Source organism: Cynocephalus volans, chromosome 1 (assembly GCF_027409185.1).
Source record: "Cynocephalus volans isolate mCynVol1 chromosome 1, mCynVol1.pri, whole genome shotgun sequence".
Classification (NCBI taxonomy): domain Eukaryota; kingdom Metazoa; phylum Chordata; class Mammalia; order Dermoptera; family Cynocephalidae; genus Cynocephalus; species Cynocephalus volans.
The window spans coordinates 281563699-281584158 of NC_084460.1; the positions used below are offsets into that span (position 1 = coordinate 281563699).

At 51.6% G+C, this 20460-nt stretch overlaps 1 protein-coding gene and 1 non-coding gene across 8 annotated transcripts in view; both read right to left on the reverse strand.

Annotated features, from left to right (window-relative positions):
* Nucleotides 1–1153: 1153 nt before the first annotated feature.
* TNS1 (tensin 1) overlaps nt 1154–20460 on the reverse strand; it is a 119186-nt gene continuing 99879 nt past the window's right edge. For all 7 annotated transcript variants that reach the window (XM_063100807.1, XM_063100815.1, XM_063100797.1 and 4 more), the window contains 10 exons: nt 17417–18489; nt 14601–14687; nt 13925–14056; nt 13455–13547; nt 12617–12694; nt 10624–10695; nt 10198–10366; nt 9468–9536; nt 8987–9019; nt 1154–5892 (listed from right to left, as the gene is read on the reverse strand). In XM_063100807.1, the coding sequence (XP_062956877.1) occupies nt 5748–5892; nt 8987–9019; nt 9468–9536; nt 10198–10366; nt 10624–10695; nt 12617–12694; nt 13455–13547; nt 13925–14056; nt 14601–14687; nt 17417–18489 (1951 nt within the window). In that variant the 3' untranslated portion in view covers nt 1154–5747. The remainder of the gene's footprint in view (nt 5893–8986; nt 9020–9467; nt 9537–10197; nt 10367–10623; nt 10696–12616; nt 12695–13454; nt 13548–13924; nt 14057–14600; nt 14688–17416; nt 18490–20460) is intronic.
* On the reverse strand, nt 19269–19343 carry TRNAI-GAU (transfer RNA isoleucine (anticodon GAU)). Its single transcript has one exon. It is a non-coding gene; the product is annotated as a tRNA-Ile (tRNA).

The following is a 20460-nucleotide window of genomic DNA, read 5'->3' on the forward strand; positions in this document are numbered from 1 at the left end:
AAATGCAAAACAGTGTCACCCTTCTCACCTGATCTTTTTTGTTTTAGAAAATATCATTATTTTTCGTCAAAATGCTAATTATATTAACATGTAATGATTTTATTGCTATGGAAGTTAATGAAGTATTTTTTAAATGTTCTCGGTTTTAATTTATACTACAGTAAAGTCAAGAGATATAACCCAACTAAACAAAAGCTCCTTGGAATCCTCCATAATTTTTAAGAGTGTAAAGGAGTCCTGAGACCAAAAAGCTTGGGAAGGCTGCCCCATAGTACGATCGCTGTGCTGCCCACAGCGGGGTCTTAACATACACGTACTCGAATCAGCAGATCCGAGCCACCCTCCCAGCCACACTGTAAGCTCAAGGGGGAACTGGAACCGTGTCATTTGAGTACTTGGGATCTCCCAGAACCCCCTGCGCCATGTTAGGCATGCCTCAGCAGATAATACACCAAACTTTCTGAATTCCAAAGAATTCACCCAGGACCTCTGGGGCCTGGTGTACGAGTGAGCTACATGTGTACCACCTGTCAGGCATGCATAGATAAACCTCACCTCTTCAGGGACCACCCACACCCCCGTTCTCAATCCCCATGGTTTCAGAAGGCTCCAGAGTCTGTCCTGTGACAGACTGGATGGAGTGATTTTTTTCTGAGTTAATCATATGAGCCAAGCAGGACCTATCAGAATCAATGAGCATTTACCCAGGTTTTAGCTGAAAACACTGGGAGAAAAGAGTCCTCTTTCTACTGGGATGGCCAAGCTGGCAGAATGAAAGCCTGGAGCATCTGGTGGCACCACCACTTGGAAAGAGCTTGCCTGAGAACTAAGCCAACTCAGAACCAGGGGAGGGGCACAAATTCCTGATCCAGCTTTGCTTGGACTCCTCTGTCACTCAGGGCAAAAAACTCCTTTTCTTTTTTTCTTAAATGAGTTTGAGCTAAGTGTCTCTTCCAGCTGAAAAAGTCCAGATGAATAATTCATGGTGACCAGCACCAAGATCTGGATGGTAGGGAAGTCGCTGGGAGGATTTGAGATGAGTCACCCACCAGAGGCATCCCTGAAGCCCTCCTGGTGCCTGGGAGAGGCCACATTTTGCCCACAGGAAACCTGACAGACCCCTGTCCAAACAACACAGCTAGATAACGGCACGGATTTTTCTTTAACTTTATCATTTATAAAGCCATACAATGGATCCGCAAAGAAACGAAGCAGCTGTACAGGAGTGGGACAACATCAGTGTACAATACATTCATATCCAGGATAAGTAGCATAGGTCAGGGTTTATACAGGTGGCAGAGGTTATAGGCACAAGGATACAAAATATAAAGTATATTTCCATCTATATAAATACACAGCTGGGGGGTGGGGAGAGGAAGCGGGGTTATTCTGGTTTTCCTGCAGAGGGCCTGGGGGCGTGGGGTAAGGAATTTCTTACATTTATTTTGAATGACATGTCAGAAGGGAGGAGAGAAAATGGGAAAACACAGCACGCACACACCGCTGTGCTCTCTCACACACAAGCAAACCAAACATGGGTGCACAGGAGAGCTTCAAACTGTTTAACACTGATTAGAAATCAAACACAGGACATCCCTTGACAATAATCTCGATGCTGGGAAGAGCCCAGGTGTGGAAAATAAACAGAGGTCCTCCAACACATCAGACATTTGAGGACAGAGGAGTCACGAAGGAACAGACGTGCCCGAGCCCTGCCTTTGTGTCCAGATCCTCACCATCGCCAACACTGAGACTCCACCAATTCGTGGCCCTACGGGCCTCAGCTCTTGATTCCGCTCGCTGCTGGGTGAGGTTGAACTTGACGTCCCATTGCCCACCACCTCCAACTCCCACCCCCAATTCCCTAAAGAGATGAGCAAAATACATGCACACACATACATCCACACTTGCACACGCACACACACACGTCCTATGTTACCGCTGGCCAAGGAAATGAGAGTCTCAGGATCACAGGGCCTGGACCTGGGTGAGGAGGTGGCTCCAGGACTCTGCGCTCAGCCTCTCCAAGGACCCCGAGTGTGGGGGTAGGGGTGGGCTGCCTCCCTTGCATGGGGCATTGCCCACTTGATCTCCCCAGGTTCTGGAGCTGTGAAGACCTAGGGCAGGGAAGAAAACCCAGGAGGCAGGAGTGGTGGACCAAAGTCCAGAGCGAGGATAGGCATGGTTCACACTGACCTATCCTCTGCACCCCTCAGGATTGCATGAGAGCCAGCCCGACATGTCAGGCCTGTAAAAAAAGAGGCAGAAGAATGCCCCACTCTGCTCCTTCCAGAGAGCTCCCCGATAGAGAGATCACACTTGTCCAGCGGCTGCCCTCTTACTGTCACACAGCCACAGGGCCCCACCATCCCTATTCTGGCCAATCTCTGACATACTCAGAGAGTTCAATACTAGGAGAGAAGGAATCCTGGCAATTGGTGTCCACAAGCATTCAAAGCTGCTAGGGGAGACATTCACATGAGATGTGTCAAAAGGCCTTCCCAAAACCTAGGACATGATGTCTATGTCCCTCAAATACCTGGCTAGATAAGGGAGCCAGGACATCAGATGGCAGAATGGGGACACTCCAGTTACCCCTGGAAGTTGATTAAACAGCTCATTTCTTCCCTGTTTTCCCTCTGGGGTCACTTCTCCATTGTTCTCATGTCCCATCCTTCCCTCTTCCTCCTGCTGGGTAAAGTCACGTGGACTGCACTGGGCCTTTTGTATCAGAGACATTCCTCATCTACACTCTTGCCTCCAGACACCATACAAGGCCAGCTATGCAGAGACCTGGCTGGGCAGAGACCCGGCTGGGCCACTAGAGCCAGTGTGGCTGGAGCTGGGGCCTGAGCCCCCAGGGCAGCCCAGTCTGTCCCACTCCTCCTCACCATCTTCTCCCAGACCCTTCCCCACCCCAGCCCATGTTCAAGACCAGACAGCAGTCTCCTGGCTGACAAACAGATCCAACAATAAACAGCACAACAGGCTGAGGGAGGGGGAGGAAAGACAAGGATAAACATTATAAAAATACTAACAAGAATTAGTAAAAGTGCTTTGTTTTAAAGGAAATCTTTGGCAAGAATATACTGCAGTGCTGTGTGGTGTGTGTGTACGTACGTGTGTGCATGGGTACACAGGGAGCTGTGGTGTCAGACGCAAAGGTGGGGCCCCCGTGGAGATGGGGGTACCCTTCTCCATTGTTCTTCTGGAAAGGCCAAACTCTTGGAACCAGCTCCTTCCAGAGGGTACTGGGAGTGAGTGATCAGCTTTCCAGCATCACCTGGGTCCTTCCCGCAGGCTCACGCACAGCTCAAGCCTGGAGTGGAGGGGCATGCCGTGCCTGGGAGGTGGGCTGCTGGTGGGCAGTGGGTGGGTGGAAAAGCAAGTGTGAAGGCTGACCCCAGACACAGTCCCGAGCCTGGGCATGGCTGCCGAAGGGGCTGACGCTCCACCCAACCACGAGTGTGGAGACAATATCCCAAAAGTGACGAGGGGACTCCCCGGGCCATCTGGTGGGAGATGAAGATATTTACAAAGGAAGGGAACAGGGAAATATCTCTTTCTATCTTGAAGGAGAATTGGAGTTAACTAGGGAATGAGGAGAGGAGAAAACCCAGGTATTTGGCTTGACTATCTCAGAAGGAAGAGCACTTTGGAGAGACCTTGGTCACCAAGCACAAGGTTGGTGCTCTTTGGAAAGCAGGGGCTGGTGGGGCCTTCATCCTGCTCCCCACCCTCTTCAGACACTCTCATTTACCAACTCCCTGAAACAAATGTCCACACAGGTACAGCTCCCTGGAGGAGAAAACCTACTAAAGACACACACACGACCACATCTGCCACACATACCCACACCGTGGCTCAGGCCCACACGTCCTGGGAGCTGGCTGCTGGCTGCTGGCCCCCGGCCTGAGGGAGGATAAGGGTGCAGGGGTGGGACATGTGCACCCCCTTCCCTGCTGAGCCTCAGACAGAGTCTAGGGAGGGCCAAGGCCAGAGCAAGCAGACCCCTGGCTGCTCCAAGAATAAAGGCCCCCCACATTTCAGATTTTACTCATACATATAAAAAGAGATGGGAACTGGTTTATGCCCAGGAAGGCAATAAAGCAACATGGGAGGACAATAAATACTTCTTGTAATTTTACCTATTCTCTTTTTAACCTTTTCTTATATTTTATTAGCTTACAGATTCTGTCAGTATGTCTTACGTATATATTATGTATATTTATATATCAGTACAATGCCTCTCTCTAGTGGCCTCCATAGGCTTAAGAATGGAGTCTTGGTGAATTTTCCACTCTGGTGTAGAGTCCTTGGGTGGTGGTCGGGAGTTTTCCCAACTACCCAAATGGACCCTATGCCTGTTGGCCTAAATGCATGTTTTCTGCCCTCTACTCCAAAGGCAGCGTGGCCCTGCTGGAGAAACCAAGGCAGAGGGGGAACAGCAAGGCTTGGGCACTGTATGTAGGCTATGTGGTGCACAGATAGCAGCCCTAGGAGCTCTGCTGATGTCACCCTGGGCAGCCCAGCCAGAGGGTCTGCAGAGTTGGACTGCAAAACACTTACAGAGGGGAGGATGAGGACTCCAGCATCTGGGCCTCGCTGAGCAGGGCTTTCAGAAGCAGGTTCCCCAGGATGAGCCCCAGTGCGGGGACCCTGCAGGACAGAAGGGCAGGGCAGAGCAGCCCCCAAGAAGGCATCATGCGGATAAGCCAGTCTGAGATAAGGTGGGTTCTGGGGTACGGAACCCGAGATGGGGCTGAGTGGTGGGAGCTCAGGCAGAGTCCAGGGCCATCCTTGCCGCTGGGCCGCCCAGAACTCAATAGCCACCCTTCCTGCCTGATTTCTATCCCAAGGCTATGGACACACATATCTCCACCTCCTCAAGCCAAAGGAGGCAGAGCAGGGGTCTCTGTAGAGGAGAAGGAGCTGGCAACACCCAGGGCTGCTAGAGTGCAGGTGCAGGACCAAGAGAGAACCTCCAGGACCCGTCATCTTGAGCACCTTGTAGAAGAGGGTTTCTGTTCCCTCCCTAGCCCTGTCACCCCCAACCCTAACCACCTTTGGACAGTATGCACATGTGTGTGCAAACACAGGGGATATGGACAGGTATAGCTGTTTATAATTCTAGCTCATAAGGGCAGATATAAATCAACATGTGAGGACATGGTGTGGACATATATACACCCACACATCACACGTGGGAGTCACAGCAAAGAGACCGTAGGTGCCTTGGGTCTGAAAAAAGAAAAAGTTCTGCCATTTGATGTCCCACGCTGGCTCCGTTTGGTTTGGTAACCTACCCCAGAGGTGGCCAGAAAAAGATTCTCTCAGCTTGATTACTCCTTGCAAAGAAGCTGGGTCAGGGAGACAGAGCTTTCCCATTTCCCCCCCCAAATATGGACCCCCAAGGAAGTTTGTTTCATCTCCTTTGAGGAGCACCACCCTCTACGAGGGGGAAAGGGAGAATTAGGTGGACCTGGTTAGTCTGGGAGGCTTTGGGTTTCTGCAGTTTCCATCCAGCCAGGGGAATCCAAGTTCTTCTCGACCGTCCATTCCTTCCTCTCTCTCTCTCCCCACTCCCCTCTGCAATTCACTTCCCTCTCCCCACGTTGCACTTTCTTCTCTCCTTCTCCAAAATTGGCCCAAAGTCCTCCTTCTGGATTTAAGGGTGGTCAGGATTCGTGGGTCCCCTCCCCACACGCCCCATCCCCACTGCCCTGGCCCTGGGCGAGGGGTGGGGCTCATCTCTTCTGGCCGGCACTCAGCATGACCTTGGAGACGAAGTTGACAATGGCGGAGGCAGGCTGGTTGGGGTCAAGCTCAGCAAAGAGGTGGCAGGCGTTGTCCGTGGTGCTGCCCTGCTTCCGGGCCACGAAGCCGAAAAGCCTGCAGGGGCAGGACAGGGTGGTGGGCATGAGGGGAGGGCAGGAGGAACCCCAGGCCTTGGAGAGCAGCCCCCACGAGCCAGCCTTTCACCGCCTCCCCCAATCTCCTGAGCATCAGAGAAAATCCTCTCTCCCCTCCACTGACAACAAAGCCAAGTCCTGGAGACACCGTCTCGCCTTGTTTCAGGACAGGGAGAAATTCCCTTTTAGGGGTGGCAGGGGGAGCTGGAGGTGAATGACAGGGCTGGATAGTAAGGAGGGTGAGGAGACCAAAAATAAAATGGGAACATTCCTAGACGAGCTTCAGGTCCCTCCCAGTCCCAGCCCAGGCACAACACAGGAGCACATGAATAGAAGGCTGTCTGCCTGTCAGAGGGCTGGGCCTCCTCAGACACCACAAGAAGGTCAGGGAGACAAAGGGACAAGCAGTCACACCACCCCTCCCTCCAATTACTGCCCTGGGCTCAAGAGGCTTAGAAGCCCAGAGAAGAAAGTGGGGACCCCCACCCCTGTCACTCCACCCCCACCCGCACCAAGGCTAGAGTGACCTGGCACTCTCTCTTTGCAAAACAGAGTTAAAAATATGAGGGCAGAGAACAGAATGTGAGCACAGGTCCCCTCCCAGTCGGCATGTTGCTAATTAGAGCGAGATGGGGAAATCAGGACAGCTGGAGATTCCGATGGAAACCCCTCTCCCTAGGACTGGACCACAACAGCTAAAATTAGCAGAGTTGAGTTCTGCTTGCTGCTGTGTGTATCTGTGCATGTGCACACACATCCCATACACACATACACATACACTCATACCACCACCACACATACACACACACATACACATGCACCCACACAGAGCACACACCATGTAACACACACATACACACACACACACACACACACACTCATCCCCCACAAACCACATACACACACATATACACACATACACACATCCCAAAAACCAAACACCACATAATACACACCCAATAACACCACACATAATAAACCACATACACACATACATACACACATACACACACACACATACACCCCCCACAAACCACACAACATGTAAGACACACACAGATGCACACACACACACCACCCACAAGCCACACACCACATACATGTCCCCACACATACACACACACACACACACACACACCCCTGCATTTCCTACAACTTTGCTCTCCCAGCTTTGTGTCAGGGCTGCAAATGACAGAGCCAAAGTCCCTGGGGGAATGCCCAGGTGGTGGGGAGACCAAGTTCCACAGGGCAGCCCCCCAACACTCCCTTTTCCAGGCTGGTGTGGGTTCTGTGCTGTGGAGGGGGTATTCTGGGCAGATGAGGGAGTGTCTCTGAGCTCCCAGCCTGGAGGCGTGCCAGACCTGGCTGCCCATTCGTGCCAGGCTGGAGACCCAGCCAACCTGCACCTGCTCTAAACATCACCCTGCCCTCTCCTGATATTCATTTCAGCAGCAGCGCCAAGGCTCTCCATGCAGCGAGAGCCCAGTCCTTTCATCTGCCTGGGGGAGTGGATCCAGGCAAGAAACCTCAGCCCCACGGACAGAGAGAAGGCACTCACAAGATCCTGAGAGCTCCTTAAATTCTGCACCTGAGGCACCTCAACTGCCTCACCCGCCTCACCCTAGTCTGTCCCAAGTCCCAAGCCCCCCACATCGCAGTCTCTGCCCTGCCTCAGCCTCTCCCTGCCGCACCCTTGCCCCAACCAGCAAAGCCATTGCAGCAGGAAGCTCCGCTCACAGCCTTCTCCCAAAGGAGAAATAGAGGTGTTTCCAGCTTACTTCTCCCCCAGCCTATCCCCTGCCTGGCTGCTCGGCTTAGACACAAGGCAGCACTGAGACTCGGAGGCCCTGACAACCCCATGCGACAGACAAGGCATTGCCTTCAGGGAGCTTGCAGTCTGGTGGCCATGAACCTGCTCCCCAGAAGTAGTCTCCTATCCCCACACCCACTTCGACCTGTCCAAATTGTTTTTGTCTTTTAAGACCCATTTAGAAACATACTTTCTTCCCCCATCTCTCCCTGCTGGATGCGCTCTGCTTCAGTGACACCCACAGCTGTGAGCCACACTCTCGCCACCTCTCACACGGCAGAGGTTTTCATTTTTTTTAACAGTGAAAGTTTTCTTTCCCTAAAACAATCTTACATGAAGTCTAAAGGCTAAGGTGGTATTTTCTGGCTATAAATGTATCAATTCGAAAGTATAACATTCTCTTCTTATAAAGTCAATCAGCAAGGAAAATGGGACTATTGGGACAAGCCTGATAAAGTGAAATGTGAGTTGTAGATCGTAGTGACAGTCTTCTGTCAGCTTCAGACCCTGGGTTGTTCCTACACTTTGCTTCAGTCTTGTGATATTGAGGAAACCCTGGCTCTCAGTGATGAGATGATAGCCGCAAATAGTTCCAGGGTTTTCCTTCCCTTCCAAACAGCTCAGTAGCCATCTGAGGATCCTATGGTTCCACGGAACACAGTTTGAAAACCACAGAAGCATCTTAGTGCTATTTAAGATGCTGCACCAATGTCAGGCCTCCTGAGGGCAGAGTCAGTGTCCCAGTCAGTCTCTGAGTTTCTCAGAGACACACAGGATATGATAAATAGATGGAAGAATCAACCAAAAGGTCCCAGGGCCATCTCCAGAATTCCTACTTTCCGGGCTCCCACATTCTGATGAAAAGATCTAGCCCAGCCACAAGACTCACAGAAGCCCACCGAAAGAGCAAGAACAGGAATAAGAGCAACCAGGATTTTGGCAGAAAAGATCATTTAAACAATTCCTGCTCTACTGCCATCACTGCTAGTAAAACTCAGCTGTCTGTCCACCTCCTTGGGTCCCTGCTGGTTCTGATCCCGGAAAGCGGCCATGCTAGAGGCTGGGGCTTTGGCTTTGAGGCAGGAGAAGGCTAAAGGCCTGGCTTCCTGGCCAAGCTTTTCTCCAAAGCTGAGTGACCTCGGCACAAAGGTCTTTGCTGCCCTTTCCTACCTGCTGGCCCTGGATTCTAAGCCTGGCTCCTGCTCCCCTCGCCAAAGAACACAAGGACCAGCAAGCTGGTTGGGAGTAAAGAAGCCACACTTACTTAGCAGGGGCACCTCCCTCAGCTTTCATCCACCTGTGGAGAGAAAGATGGCTCAGAGTAAGTCACCACACCTCTTCCCAGGAGCCCAGCCCCACCCATGCCCAGACTTTCTGGGGGGCAGAAGAGCTCCCATTCCCAGCATACAGGAGCCTCCAAAGATCATGCAGGGAGACATTCAAGGTGGAGCAAACATGGTGGCCTTCCTCCTAAGGTGCTTTCACCAATGTGGGAACAGCAGCAGATTCAGGGTCAGGGGTATGGCAGAGGGGGTGGTAGTGGGCATTTGAGTCCTGGGAGGGTCTCCATATCCATGGTGGTAAAGACTCAGAGAAATGCCCAACACTATTAGTCAGAATCCCACAGACATAGGCAGATCTTCCAGCTGAACCAAGAATGCACACTCACACACACACATGCACACACAGACTTCAGTGTCACAGGGCTGGGAAGGAGGGAAGGAAGGTGTCTATAAGAGACTTACTTTCTGTCCTGAGGATCCAGGTCACAGAAGGTGACGGTGTTGAGGGGGTAGTGTCGTCTGAAGAAGAGCCTGCACCACAGACATGAGATAAACAGAGGATGAGTGCTGTAGTGACTGGCTTTTGCCCACCTTGCACCTGCATGAGGCCACCTGTCCACAGCCTGTGGCTGTCATGAACCCACACAGCCTCTTGCTATGAGCGAGACGGCCTGAGCTCTCACATTGGGGACCTAAGCAATGTACATGGACACATAGGTGTGCCATAGAAACATGTCCCAGATGCTAGGGGCTGGGAAAGAAAGGAAGAAATGCACTGAGGAATGAAAAATGGGGGGAGGAGTCTGGAGGAGGAAGGAAAGGGGCTGGGGTCACTGTTAGGAGAGCCTGAGAGGAAGGGCTCTATTCCAGAAAGTGTGTACTTTTTACCAGTTGTATTTACAGCTGTATAACTAGTGCAGGCAAATTTATAGAAGGATGGATAGGTGGGTGGGTGGATGGATGAATAGATGGGTGGAGACAGGTGGGTAAAGGGATAGATGGGTGTAGGAGGGTAGATGGAGGATGAATGGATACAGGAATGGATGGATCAATTGAGTGGGTGAGCAAGGGGGTGGATGGATGGGTGGATAGATGGGTGCAAGGGATGAATCAACTGGTAAATGGGAGGGTAAATGAACAGACGGGTAATGGGAAGGACAGCCCCACACAGAGGCAGGTAGAAGAGTCTTACTTTCTCTGGTTGTCAGTCAGTGTGATTCCCTGGGCAGACACCTTGAAGTGAACGATGGTGGCAGCTGGCGTGGGATCAGCAGCCAATGTCTCAGATGTGGCTTTGGAGATGGCCTGTGGCCCAGTGAGTGACTCCATGTCCACAGAGTTGACAAAGAGCACATTGCAGGCTGGAAGAAACCGACCCAAGGAGTAGTCACAGGGGCTGGAGTGGGTGAGGACAATGCCTCAGGTCCACTCTTCAGGGAGAAGGTAGCAGGTGAATTTCAGGCCACCCTTGGGCCAAGGCATCTGCACATAGAAATGTGATCTGCCCAGAGACATGTAGGTCTGGGAGCAATTTCCAGCCTGCACCTACAGGAGGGGACAGGGCAAGAAGGCGGAAAGAAAGGCCTGGGCAGGGATCCAGACTCAGGTGACCACTCACCTGCTCCTTGCTTCAGCAGGTCGGCGGTTGAGTTGGCAGGGCCTGAGCTATCTTTCGATTCATCTGTGGGATCTGAGACAAAAATTTAGCTGGTAATTAAAATCCTAGAGCCGGAAAGAAGCATGAGTTTAGCTGGGCCTAAGGTGAGCTCTGCATATACTTTGTGCCAGGGGCATTGCTTTTCATAGCAGGCCCTGGCAGTCAGCACTGTGTTATGTCCAGCATGAATGTTCAATGATTACTATACCCAGCACACCAGATGAGAGCACTGGAGTCCAAGAGAGCTGGACTCAAACCCTTACCCGAGCCCTTGCTAAGTCTCTATAAAACAAAGATGATGATAAAGGTACCCACTCGCTGGGTTTTTGAGACAGTCCATGTACAGTGTTTCCAGTGCTTGGCATAAAGCAAGCCTCTGTTGCTGTCGTTTTGCATCCATGAGTCTTTGTGTAGATCAATAAATACCCTGATCTATTAAACCATTAATGCAGCCCAGCTATAATTCAATAGTAATAAGAACTGAACAACGGGCATGTTAATTAGCTTGGTTCAACCATTTCACAACATATACATCTACCAAAACATCACACTGGACACCATACTAGCACAATTTTTATCAACTATACCCTAATAAAAAAAAAAATCAGAAAAAAATTGGATATTGTTTATACCAGTGTTTCTCAGATTTTGGTGTACAAACTTGTTAAAACACAGATTACTCGGCCCAACCCAGAGTTTCTGATTAGGGAGGACTTGAGAATATTTATACTTCTAACAGGTTCCCAGGAGATGCTGATGCTGCTGGTCTGGTACCATACTTTGAGAACCACTGGTTTATACAATTTAAACATCAAATAGTTTTTTAATTATTCAACTACTATGGTAAATTCCATAGAAATATAATTTAATTAGTGTCTAAATTGTGTGGTTCATAATGCTATTTAAGTTGTATTTGAACTTTCAAGCTAGTAATATTGGTCAATTACTATTAATAATTGAATAAATTGAATTGGATAAATAGAAACTGTCAAATAATATCAGAGGTTTTATATATGAGCATAACCCCAGGAGCTCCAAGAGGGAATGGAAGAAAGTTTCAGGGCCACAGCTAGGTGCACTTCTGAATGTCCTATTATGGAACAGGGAAGGTGGGGGAAGGCACCCCAGTTCCCAGTTCCTAGACCTTGCATTTGGGGCCAGGCACTGTCAGCCTCAGGTGGGCTCTGGACATGGGGATTGGGTGACAGAAGCCTGTGTGTAGGGAGTGTTGGGTGTTTACCAGCCATCCTCCAAGGCTGAGACACCTCAAGGAGAGAAGCTAAAACCTCCTTTACCAGCCCCACTGTCTCATTCACATTCTCACCCCATGGGTCCCAATACCCTTGGGTTCTATTCAACCTTCCCACAATCAAAGGAGGACTCACTCTTCCCCAACAGCTCAATGTCCCCTTCATCAGGGAACACCCTCCCAGCCACACAAACTAGAAACACCAGGGACACCCTTGGCCCAGGAATGCCCCACCACCTCTTCCTCTCAAAGATCTCCGGAGCAGGCTCGTTCCTCTCCACTCAAACAGCCTTCAACACCTGGATGCTCTGCAACCTACATCCACGCTCCTTTCTCTATTCTTGCCAAAGCCCATCTCATCCTCCAGGCCACAGTCGTGTCACAACTGCCACCTACTTCTCATGCCTCCCCTGGGATGAGGCTTATTCTGAGGATTCAATATAAATTTCTTGAAGCCTCCAGAGGATATTCCAGATGAACCTGGCAAGCCAATTTATGTATACTCTTGGAGTTAAGCTTTTTAATAAACTTTTCCTTCTTTTTTAATAGGAAAAAGCAGGAGAGTGGTTTTGAGTTTCCCCAGATTGGCAAAATGAACTGTGTCCTCCAACCCTGGCCTGTGTTCTGGAGTAGCTGGCAGGGCTGAGACACAAAAAAGGCCAGCTCAAAGGTGTGCCTGGTGAGCAAGAAGTCTCATGCTCCTACCTCGGTTTGGAATAACCAACTTGCAAGGCAGAGCCAGCGGGATGATGGAGTGCTGGTAGACCAGGGCAGACAGAGATCCTGCAGGGAGGGAGAGAGCACAGGGCAGCATCACTGGAAGCTGGGAGTGGGCCATGGGCATGAGGGAATCCCCACCCCATCCCACTACACACAGTCTTCAGCTTCTTTATGACCATTCCCTCATCCCACCAACAAAGCTGAAAATTCATGCCCTTTTTTAGCAAAAACTGAGTAAGAAGATTCCAAAGGCTCATTCTAAGTCATAAGGCTACCTAACAACTTTCCTCCGCAGAAAGTTCTTCCCAACATCTCTCCTAAGTTCCTTTAGTTGTTGTGGCCCCTCTCAAGCAGTGCAGAAGTATCAGAGAACTGTGGGATCAAATCCCCACTCAGTTACTTATTATCTATGTGTTCTTGGGTAAGTCTAACTTCAATGAACCTCAGCTTCCTCATGTGTAAAATAGGGACAGTGACACCTACCGTACAGGATTGTTGTGAGACAAGAAATAATATAAGGTACCTAGACAGTGACCTTCACATAGTAGGTGGTCAATAAAGGGCAGCTGTTGTTATAGTTATTCCAATTACAATGATAATAAGTCTCAGTTGTACAGGACAATACAGAAAGGAATTTGGCAGAGTTAAGAAGCCACAGGACAGAGGAAGGGAAGCTACTGTTCGTTTCCTCTGCTGAGTCTGTGACAAGGGGGACTGGCAGAGCCTGTGGCAGACAGAACTTGGGGCCAGACCCTGGAGGAGCCTGGGGCAGGGCCGAGTCTCCGCAGCCAGCTGTGGAGTCAGAGGCAGAGGGACAGCTCACCGAAGTTCGGCTCATTGGGGCATCCCTTGAGCTTGACTCCTCGGGGGCCAGTCTCTATTAGGAAATGCCTCACCAGCTCATGGGTCATGTCTCCTAGAGGAAGAGAAACAGATGAGGACGGGTCACCTCTCCTGGCTTCCTCCCACCACCTCCCAAGACTGCTTCATAACTTCTCCATTGAGAAGCGCTAGGATGGAAGAAAGGGTCGAAGAGATAACGTGGCTAGAACCCTACAGAATGGCGAGACCATCACGCACTCCTCTCCCACCCCTCAAGGAAACACAACCGCAGAATCCCAATTATCCCCCTTCCCTGTTCTCTGTCCCCAACCAGCACCAAGCCCAAGACTCGGTTTCTGGATTGTTGGATGAGAATCAGAGCCTGCTCAGCACTGGGTCCTTCCAGCACCTCACAGCTGAAAGAGACTGACAATCACCTAATCCTGAGCCCCATTCAGGAGGCAATGTTACCTTTTTTATTCTGCTGCATGATGGTTGGAGGGGGAGAAGACACTTTCATTGCCAACCCATAAGCCCCACGGAAGGAGTGACTGTCACGGATGATGAAGGCCCCTGGCTCCTGGTCCTTCAGGAGTGCAATGGCTGAATCCAGAGGGGACAGGGAGAGAGGAAGAAACAAGAAATTGATGCCCCTGGCTTTACTTACGTCTCATAGGGCCTCATCCTTTCTTAGATGAGATGTCGTTCTTTAAAGTTAGAATTTAAATACTCCTCAGGGTCCTCCTGTACTAGGGTCGGCCCACTTTGTCTGCACATGGCCAGAGAGCAAACATGCTCGGCTTTGCAGCCCACACAGTGTGTTGCAACTCCTTAACTCCGCTGTTGCAGCACGGAAGCAGCTGCAGCCGTGCTGTAAACCCGCAGCATGCGGGCCTGTGTTCCAGTCACACCGTGTTTACAAACGCAGGCAGCCGCAGGTGGCACCCCTATCCCACACTGGCTTTCCTGGAGAACCTGAGGTGCTCCTCCTCTCCGCTTCTTACTGTCTAACTTTGATCCCAGCCCCTTCTCTGTGAGCACCACGTACTGCAAAGAGGGATGAATCTGCTTCTGTTTGTGCCCAGGGAATGCACAGTGAGCAGCCACCAGCCATGTCCTCTGAGGGGCCACAGAGCCTAGCACTCACCCTGTTCTCTGGAGATCTCAGGCTTGTACCAATACTTGGAAGTGTCCTGGACAAACTTCACTTTAGCCCGCGTCTCAGGGCTGTTGTCTAAAGGAGGAGCGGAAGAGAAAGTGTTATGGGTTGAATTGTGTCTCCCCAAAAGATACGTTGATGTCTTAGTCCCTGGAACCCGTGAATGTGACCTTATTTGGAAATGGAATCTTTGTAGCATAAACAAATTAAGATAAGGCCACGTGGATTAGGGTGGGCCTAATATGACTGGTGTCCTTATAAGATGAGAACACATAGAGAGACACACGGGGCGAGTGTCATGTGAAGGTGGAGGCAGAGACTGGGTGGATACATCTACATGCCAAGGAATACCAAGGACAGCCAGCAACCATGAGAAGCCAGGAGAGAGGCCTAGAACAGTCCCTCAGAGCCTCCAGAAGGAACCAACCCTGCCAACACCTTGAGTTTGGACTTCTAGCCTCCAGAACCCATTTCTGTTGTTTTAAGCCACCAGGTGTGCAGTACTTTGTTACTGCAGCCCCAGGAGACTAATGCAGAAAGCTAGTCTCCTCGAATGGCATCAGAGCACAGCAGGAAGGGACCTTGGGTGGCCTTCTTACCTGTCTCTTGCCAACCGTCCTGGGCGGCTGACCTGTCCTCCTGTTGAAGGCCACACTCTGCTTTCTCACTGAGCCAACCAGAAGCCCTTCCTCCAGCCCATCTCCCCATCCCTAGAAGATTCTGACTAACCCTTCCTGCAGCTTCTCTCCCACAGGCTAAGACACCACCGTCTAGCCCTTTTCTCCACAGGCCCAATTTCCTGGCTTTAGCATAACAGCCGTGAGGGTGAAGGCAGAAAGATCCATCTCGGTCCTCTTCCCTCCACCCCCTTCTCATCTCCCATATGGAAAGCCCATCTTCTGCTTATCACGGGGCAGAACATGACCCCCACCCTGGGACCAGTAGGTGGAGGGCAGGCCTAGAATGTAGAGGCCATCGACTGTGTGTCACGTGCCCCACTTTTCTGGCAGATGATACCCCTGCCCAGACCTTTTGCAGACCATGGAATCATTCACAAAACATTAGACTCTGGAGGGAGCTCAGACAAGACCAAGTCCAACCACTTAGTTTTCCAAATGAGGAGAGCTTCAGAGGGGAAGCGACCCGCCCAGTGACCCAGCGGGGCATAGGAAGGCCTTCTCAGTAAGGGGCCCGATCGGCCAATCAGCACGAGCTACGCAGACGTCCAGGTATTGGGACGTACGGCCTCACTCTCCAACCTCTTCCTTCATCTTTTGACACCAAAGAAAAGAAAGTAAAGGGGGCAGGGGAAGACGAGGAGGAAGAGGAGAAGAGAAAACTCCAATTCCACATTTTTCCTCTTCTGTCTTCAGAGAGAGAGGGGAGCCTGTGCTGTGGGTTAAGGACGCTGACCAGGAGACCGGCTTGCATCTCCAGTGCTCAGTCAGTTTCGACTTGTGATTGGTGCTCCCTTAGGCTCCCGGGATGTGTCTCTGGAGGACTGTGATGGGTAGGTCAGCTCGCTATCCTGGCAGCTGTGCCCTGAAGAAGGCCCCTGGGCTGGGCGGCTGGGAGGCTGGGCCATGCAGCTTCCTCTGCCTGCTCTGAAGCCCCGGGCCCCTGCTGCTGCTGCGGCCTGTTTAATGAGCTGTCAGAGGCGGCTGCAGGCCCATGTGCCTTCCTGTGTTGACTCCAAAGGCTATTTTAAGCAGGAAAGATGGTGGGAAACAGGAAGTGTCCTAACTCCTAGAAGTTTTGCGTCCTTCAAGGAGAGGAGCTGGAAACCAGATGTCTCTAGTGGGTGGCAGGAAGCAGGGAGGTGCAGGGTCACTCTAGGTGTCCTGGCTGGGCAGGCTCAGGGCAGGACTGAAGGGTGACACAGGGAGACTCTGGGCAGCTGGAGCCCACCCCAGGCTGCCTGAAACATTCTAAATCTGCCACGAATGCCCAGGGCCCAGAGCCACTCTGCACACTGTCAGGTTTGAGGTCTGGCTGAGAAACTGCAGACCAGCTGAGGCCTTGACCTCTGTGTTTAGATAATGAGTTTTCACAGAGGAGGCAAAGATGCCAAGTTCTGGTGATGGGTAAAGAATTCATTGTGCAAACCTGCATGGGCTTCAATGAAGCCAGGTCTGTAGAAACCAGACTCCAGTAAAAATGCCCAGCTGCCACCAGATCTACTGTGAGTGATGTGTACACCTTGGGGGCTGGCAAAAGGTATGGTGGTCCAGGTTTGGAAGGCAGCTTTTCAAGGTTATGCTAAATCTCAATATACAGATACACAGTAAAGACAATAATGGTTTAAGAGCACTGGTTTTGGGGTAGTATGAGCCTGGATTGGAAGCCTGGCTCTGCCATTTATTAACTGTATGACACTGAACCAAGGACAAAGCCTCCATAGGCCTTGGTTTGCTCTTGTGTGCAACTACTTTACCAGGTGTCCGTGGGGATTAAATGAGATAGTACTTAGTTCAGAGCCTGGCACCTAGCATGTGCTCCACAAGTGGCAGTGGCTACAATGTGATGGTAACCTTAACAGCAACACCACTCGTTATGACTATTTTCATCATCATCATCACCCACATCAGCATCACAGCACCCACCCCATAGCACACTTATTTTGAGGACACCTCCAACTCTATTATACTATTATATTATGTTAAGGAAGCTGAGGCCCAGAAGGCAATGATTCATCCAAGGCTGTCTGCCAAGGCAATATCAGAACAGAGACCAGGGCAGATATCCTACCTCTCGGACTTAATCATTCAGTGGGAGAGGTGGAAATGGAAGGTGGAGAGGCTCACCTGGCATGGAGTACTTAGAGAAGTCAGGCAGAGTATGGGAGAAGGAGACGGTGCTGCCCCCACTGGGACTGGACATGCCGCTGGTGACAGGTGAGGAGGACACCTTCCCATTGATGGTGGCGTAGTTGGGGAGGCTGCCCGCTCGGTCTCCCACAGACATCCTCCGCTTCTCTGGCAAGGCTGGTGTCGGGCTGCCTTGCCGGAAGCCTGCTGAATCCGGTGAGGGGGAGGTGGCCGGGCTGCTCAGGCCAGGGTAATAGGCCGGGGAGACAGGGAAGGAGGGCGTGGAAGGGGCCTGGTAGCCAGAGGCACTGCTCTGCCGGGACAGTGTGGGTCTCCGGTCCTCAGGGGTGGAGTAGCCACCATAGGCCACATGCCGGTCCAAACTGGGGCTACCAGGAACCACAGATCCAGATGCCCCCAGGTGACGGCCCAGGCTGGGGCTTCCAGGGCTGGCTATTGCATTGCCATGGAGACTGGAGGCCAGGTTACTTTGGTGGGTCCCAGGGTGCCGGCCCAGGCTGGGACTCCCCGGAGTGGTGACCACGTTGCCATAGAGACCTGTAACCTGGTGGGCCCCTGCTGGGTGTCGGCCCAAACTGGGGCTCCCTGGAGTGGTCACTGCAGTGCTCTGGGGGCTGGAGACTGCATTACCATGGAAACCAGTGCCTGGTGGACCGATCACCTGGCGGTGGCTCAAACTGGGACTGCTGGGGGAAGCCATGCCGTGGTTGATGGCCCGCCGGCCAAAGCCAGGACTAGGGGGAGTGTTGGTGCCCACTGTCCTGTGGCGTGCCTGAGGACTCCCAGGCAGTGTGTGGACACCAGCCACACTGAACTGAGACCGGGCCTGGCTTTCCGGAGAGGAGCTGAACTGCTGAAGTGAGTAGTCAGGGCTGCTGTAGCTGCTGCTCACAGTTGGGAGAGGAGAAGAACTCTGGTAGCTTCTCTGGGCTGAAGGGCTGGGCTGCCCCAGGCTGCCGGAACGGAAGCCAGAATCCAACACAGGCTGGGTTGGTGTCCGGGGACCCTGGTCGCTGCTCTCCCCTGATGGGAAACTCCCCACTGAAGTGCTAGAGAGAGATGGCAGGTGAGATGTTAGTGGATGGCAACTAATGAAGGGCGGACTTTTAGTGGGCACTTAGCCTTCCCTCCAACCACTAATAACAACAATAACAGCTTCATTCACAGAACACTGGAATGCCAGGGCTTTTATACGTTACCTTATGGAACCATCGGAGGAAGGAACTAAGGCACAGAGAGGTCAAGCAGTAGGCTCAGGACTACACAGCTCATGAAAGATCAGGGTTTCAAGTCAGCGGTGTCTGATTCCGAAGCCCACATTTTCTCCACTGCACCATGCTGACTCCTTAGCCATACAGCAAAGCTGAGAAATTTCCCCAATTGGAACTGAAGGTGACTGTCCTGTGGAAGCCTCCAGCATTGTGGAAACCTACACTGGAGAGGGAGTCAAACCACCTGGCTCCCATTCCTACCGGGGGTATCCCCACCTTGACTCAGTTTCTCCAGGTGTGCTATTATCATTCTTAAATACTGAGAGTGCTAGAATTGGACTTTTATCCCTGGGTGGTTCCAAAAGAGCAAAGAGAAGTATGGAGGGAAGTATCAAATAAGGGGATTTCAGCTCATTATAAGGTCTGCTTTCCAGCCTTTGGGTCTGTCCACTGGCAGATCAAGCTGCGTCAAATGGTAAAGAGGCTCCCATCACTAAGGGCATATGCAGAGGATGACAGACATATTGGCGTGAATGTTGTGGAGGAAATTTCCTCCATTGGGAGGTTAGATTATATAAAATGAGAGGTCGCTCCCAATTATTTTTTTTTTGTGTGGCTGGCCAGTGTGGGGATTCAAACCCTTGACCTTGGTGTTATCAGCACCATGCTCTAACCAACTGAGCTAACTGGCCAGCCCAGTTGCTTCCAGTTCTAAGACTATGATATACCTAGCATAATAGTCACGAAGGTTCCCCTGTAAAGTTAAGTACAAGTCCATATGGAGTGATATATGGAGCATCGGCCTGTGAAGTGGGAACCTGGATTCTGCTTGTTAAAGTTTTTCCATGTGGAAGCAAGGGGGCTGGATTAGATGACCCTGATTCCTTCCAGATCCAAACTTCTGTTTATCTGTGGCAGGAGAGCCTGAGTGGCAGGGCCTCACGGAAGCAGCAGCTGTAGGCTGCGCACCAGGAGCCCCGGGAGAGTGAGGGTGGGGGTCCTTATGTAGCCAAAGGACAAAACCTGGCACTGCCAGCTGGAAAGAGTCTCCTGGCTGGCCCCTCCCCAGCCCAGACTACATAAGCTTGGCTTCCCTAGGTAATGCGAGGTTTGGCTGGGGGTGTGCTCTTGGGCCAAGCAAGAGCCAAAGGCAAGGAGAAGGTCAGGGGCCAGGCCAGGGCAAAGTCTACGTCACTTCCCAGAAAGGGCCCAAGAGGAATGCCACTTCCTGATGAGGAATAAACTGGATACTGAGGAACGGGAGGTAGAGCCGATGGGCCAGGCTGAGCAGGGTGGGGGTGGGAGTCACTGAAATGGAGTTCGGGAAGGTTAATCCTGGAGGAGAAATGCCAGCTTCCCAAGTCCTGGAAAGGGCCAACACTACAGCAGCCAGAATTTGTGTGAGAACCACTTCCTGCCACTGAGGCTCACTGAATGTCAGCAATGGGTGGCAGGTGAGTTAGGGAAAACCCCTTTCCTTTAAAACAGGGAACACACCCTCCAGCAGAGTCAGACCACTGAGCAATGCAGACTCCCACCAGGAGGCAGCGGAGGGAGCAAGGTGGGTACACGCGGGGCAGGTAGTGTACCCCTGGCTCGAGGCTTCAGAATTCCTAGGATCCTCCCCTGCCTGAGCTGGACTCCACCTCCCTTTCCTACGTCATCTTTCCCTCTCCACATCATAAAGCCTTCACCCCCACCAAGCCAGCCAAGCAGCTTCTCACTGCACCCCAAACATGGGGCTGCCCTCTGCTCAGCCAGTAAGCAGGGACTGTCCCCTGCCCGATTCTGGGCTGTTCTCTGATGCAC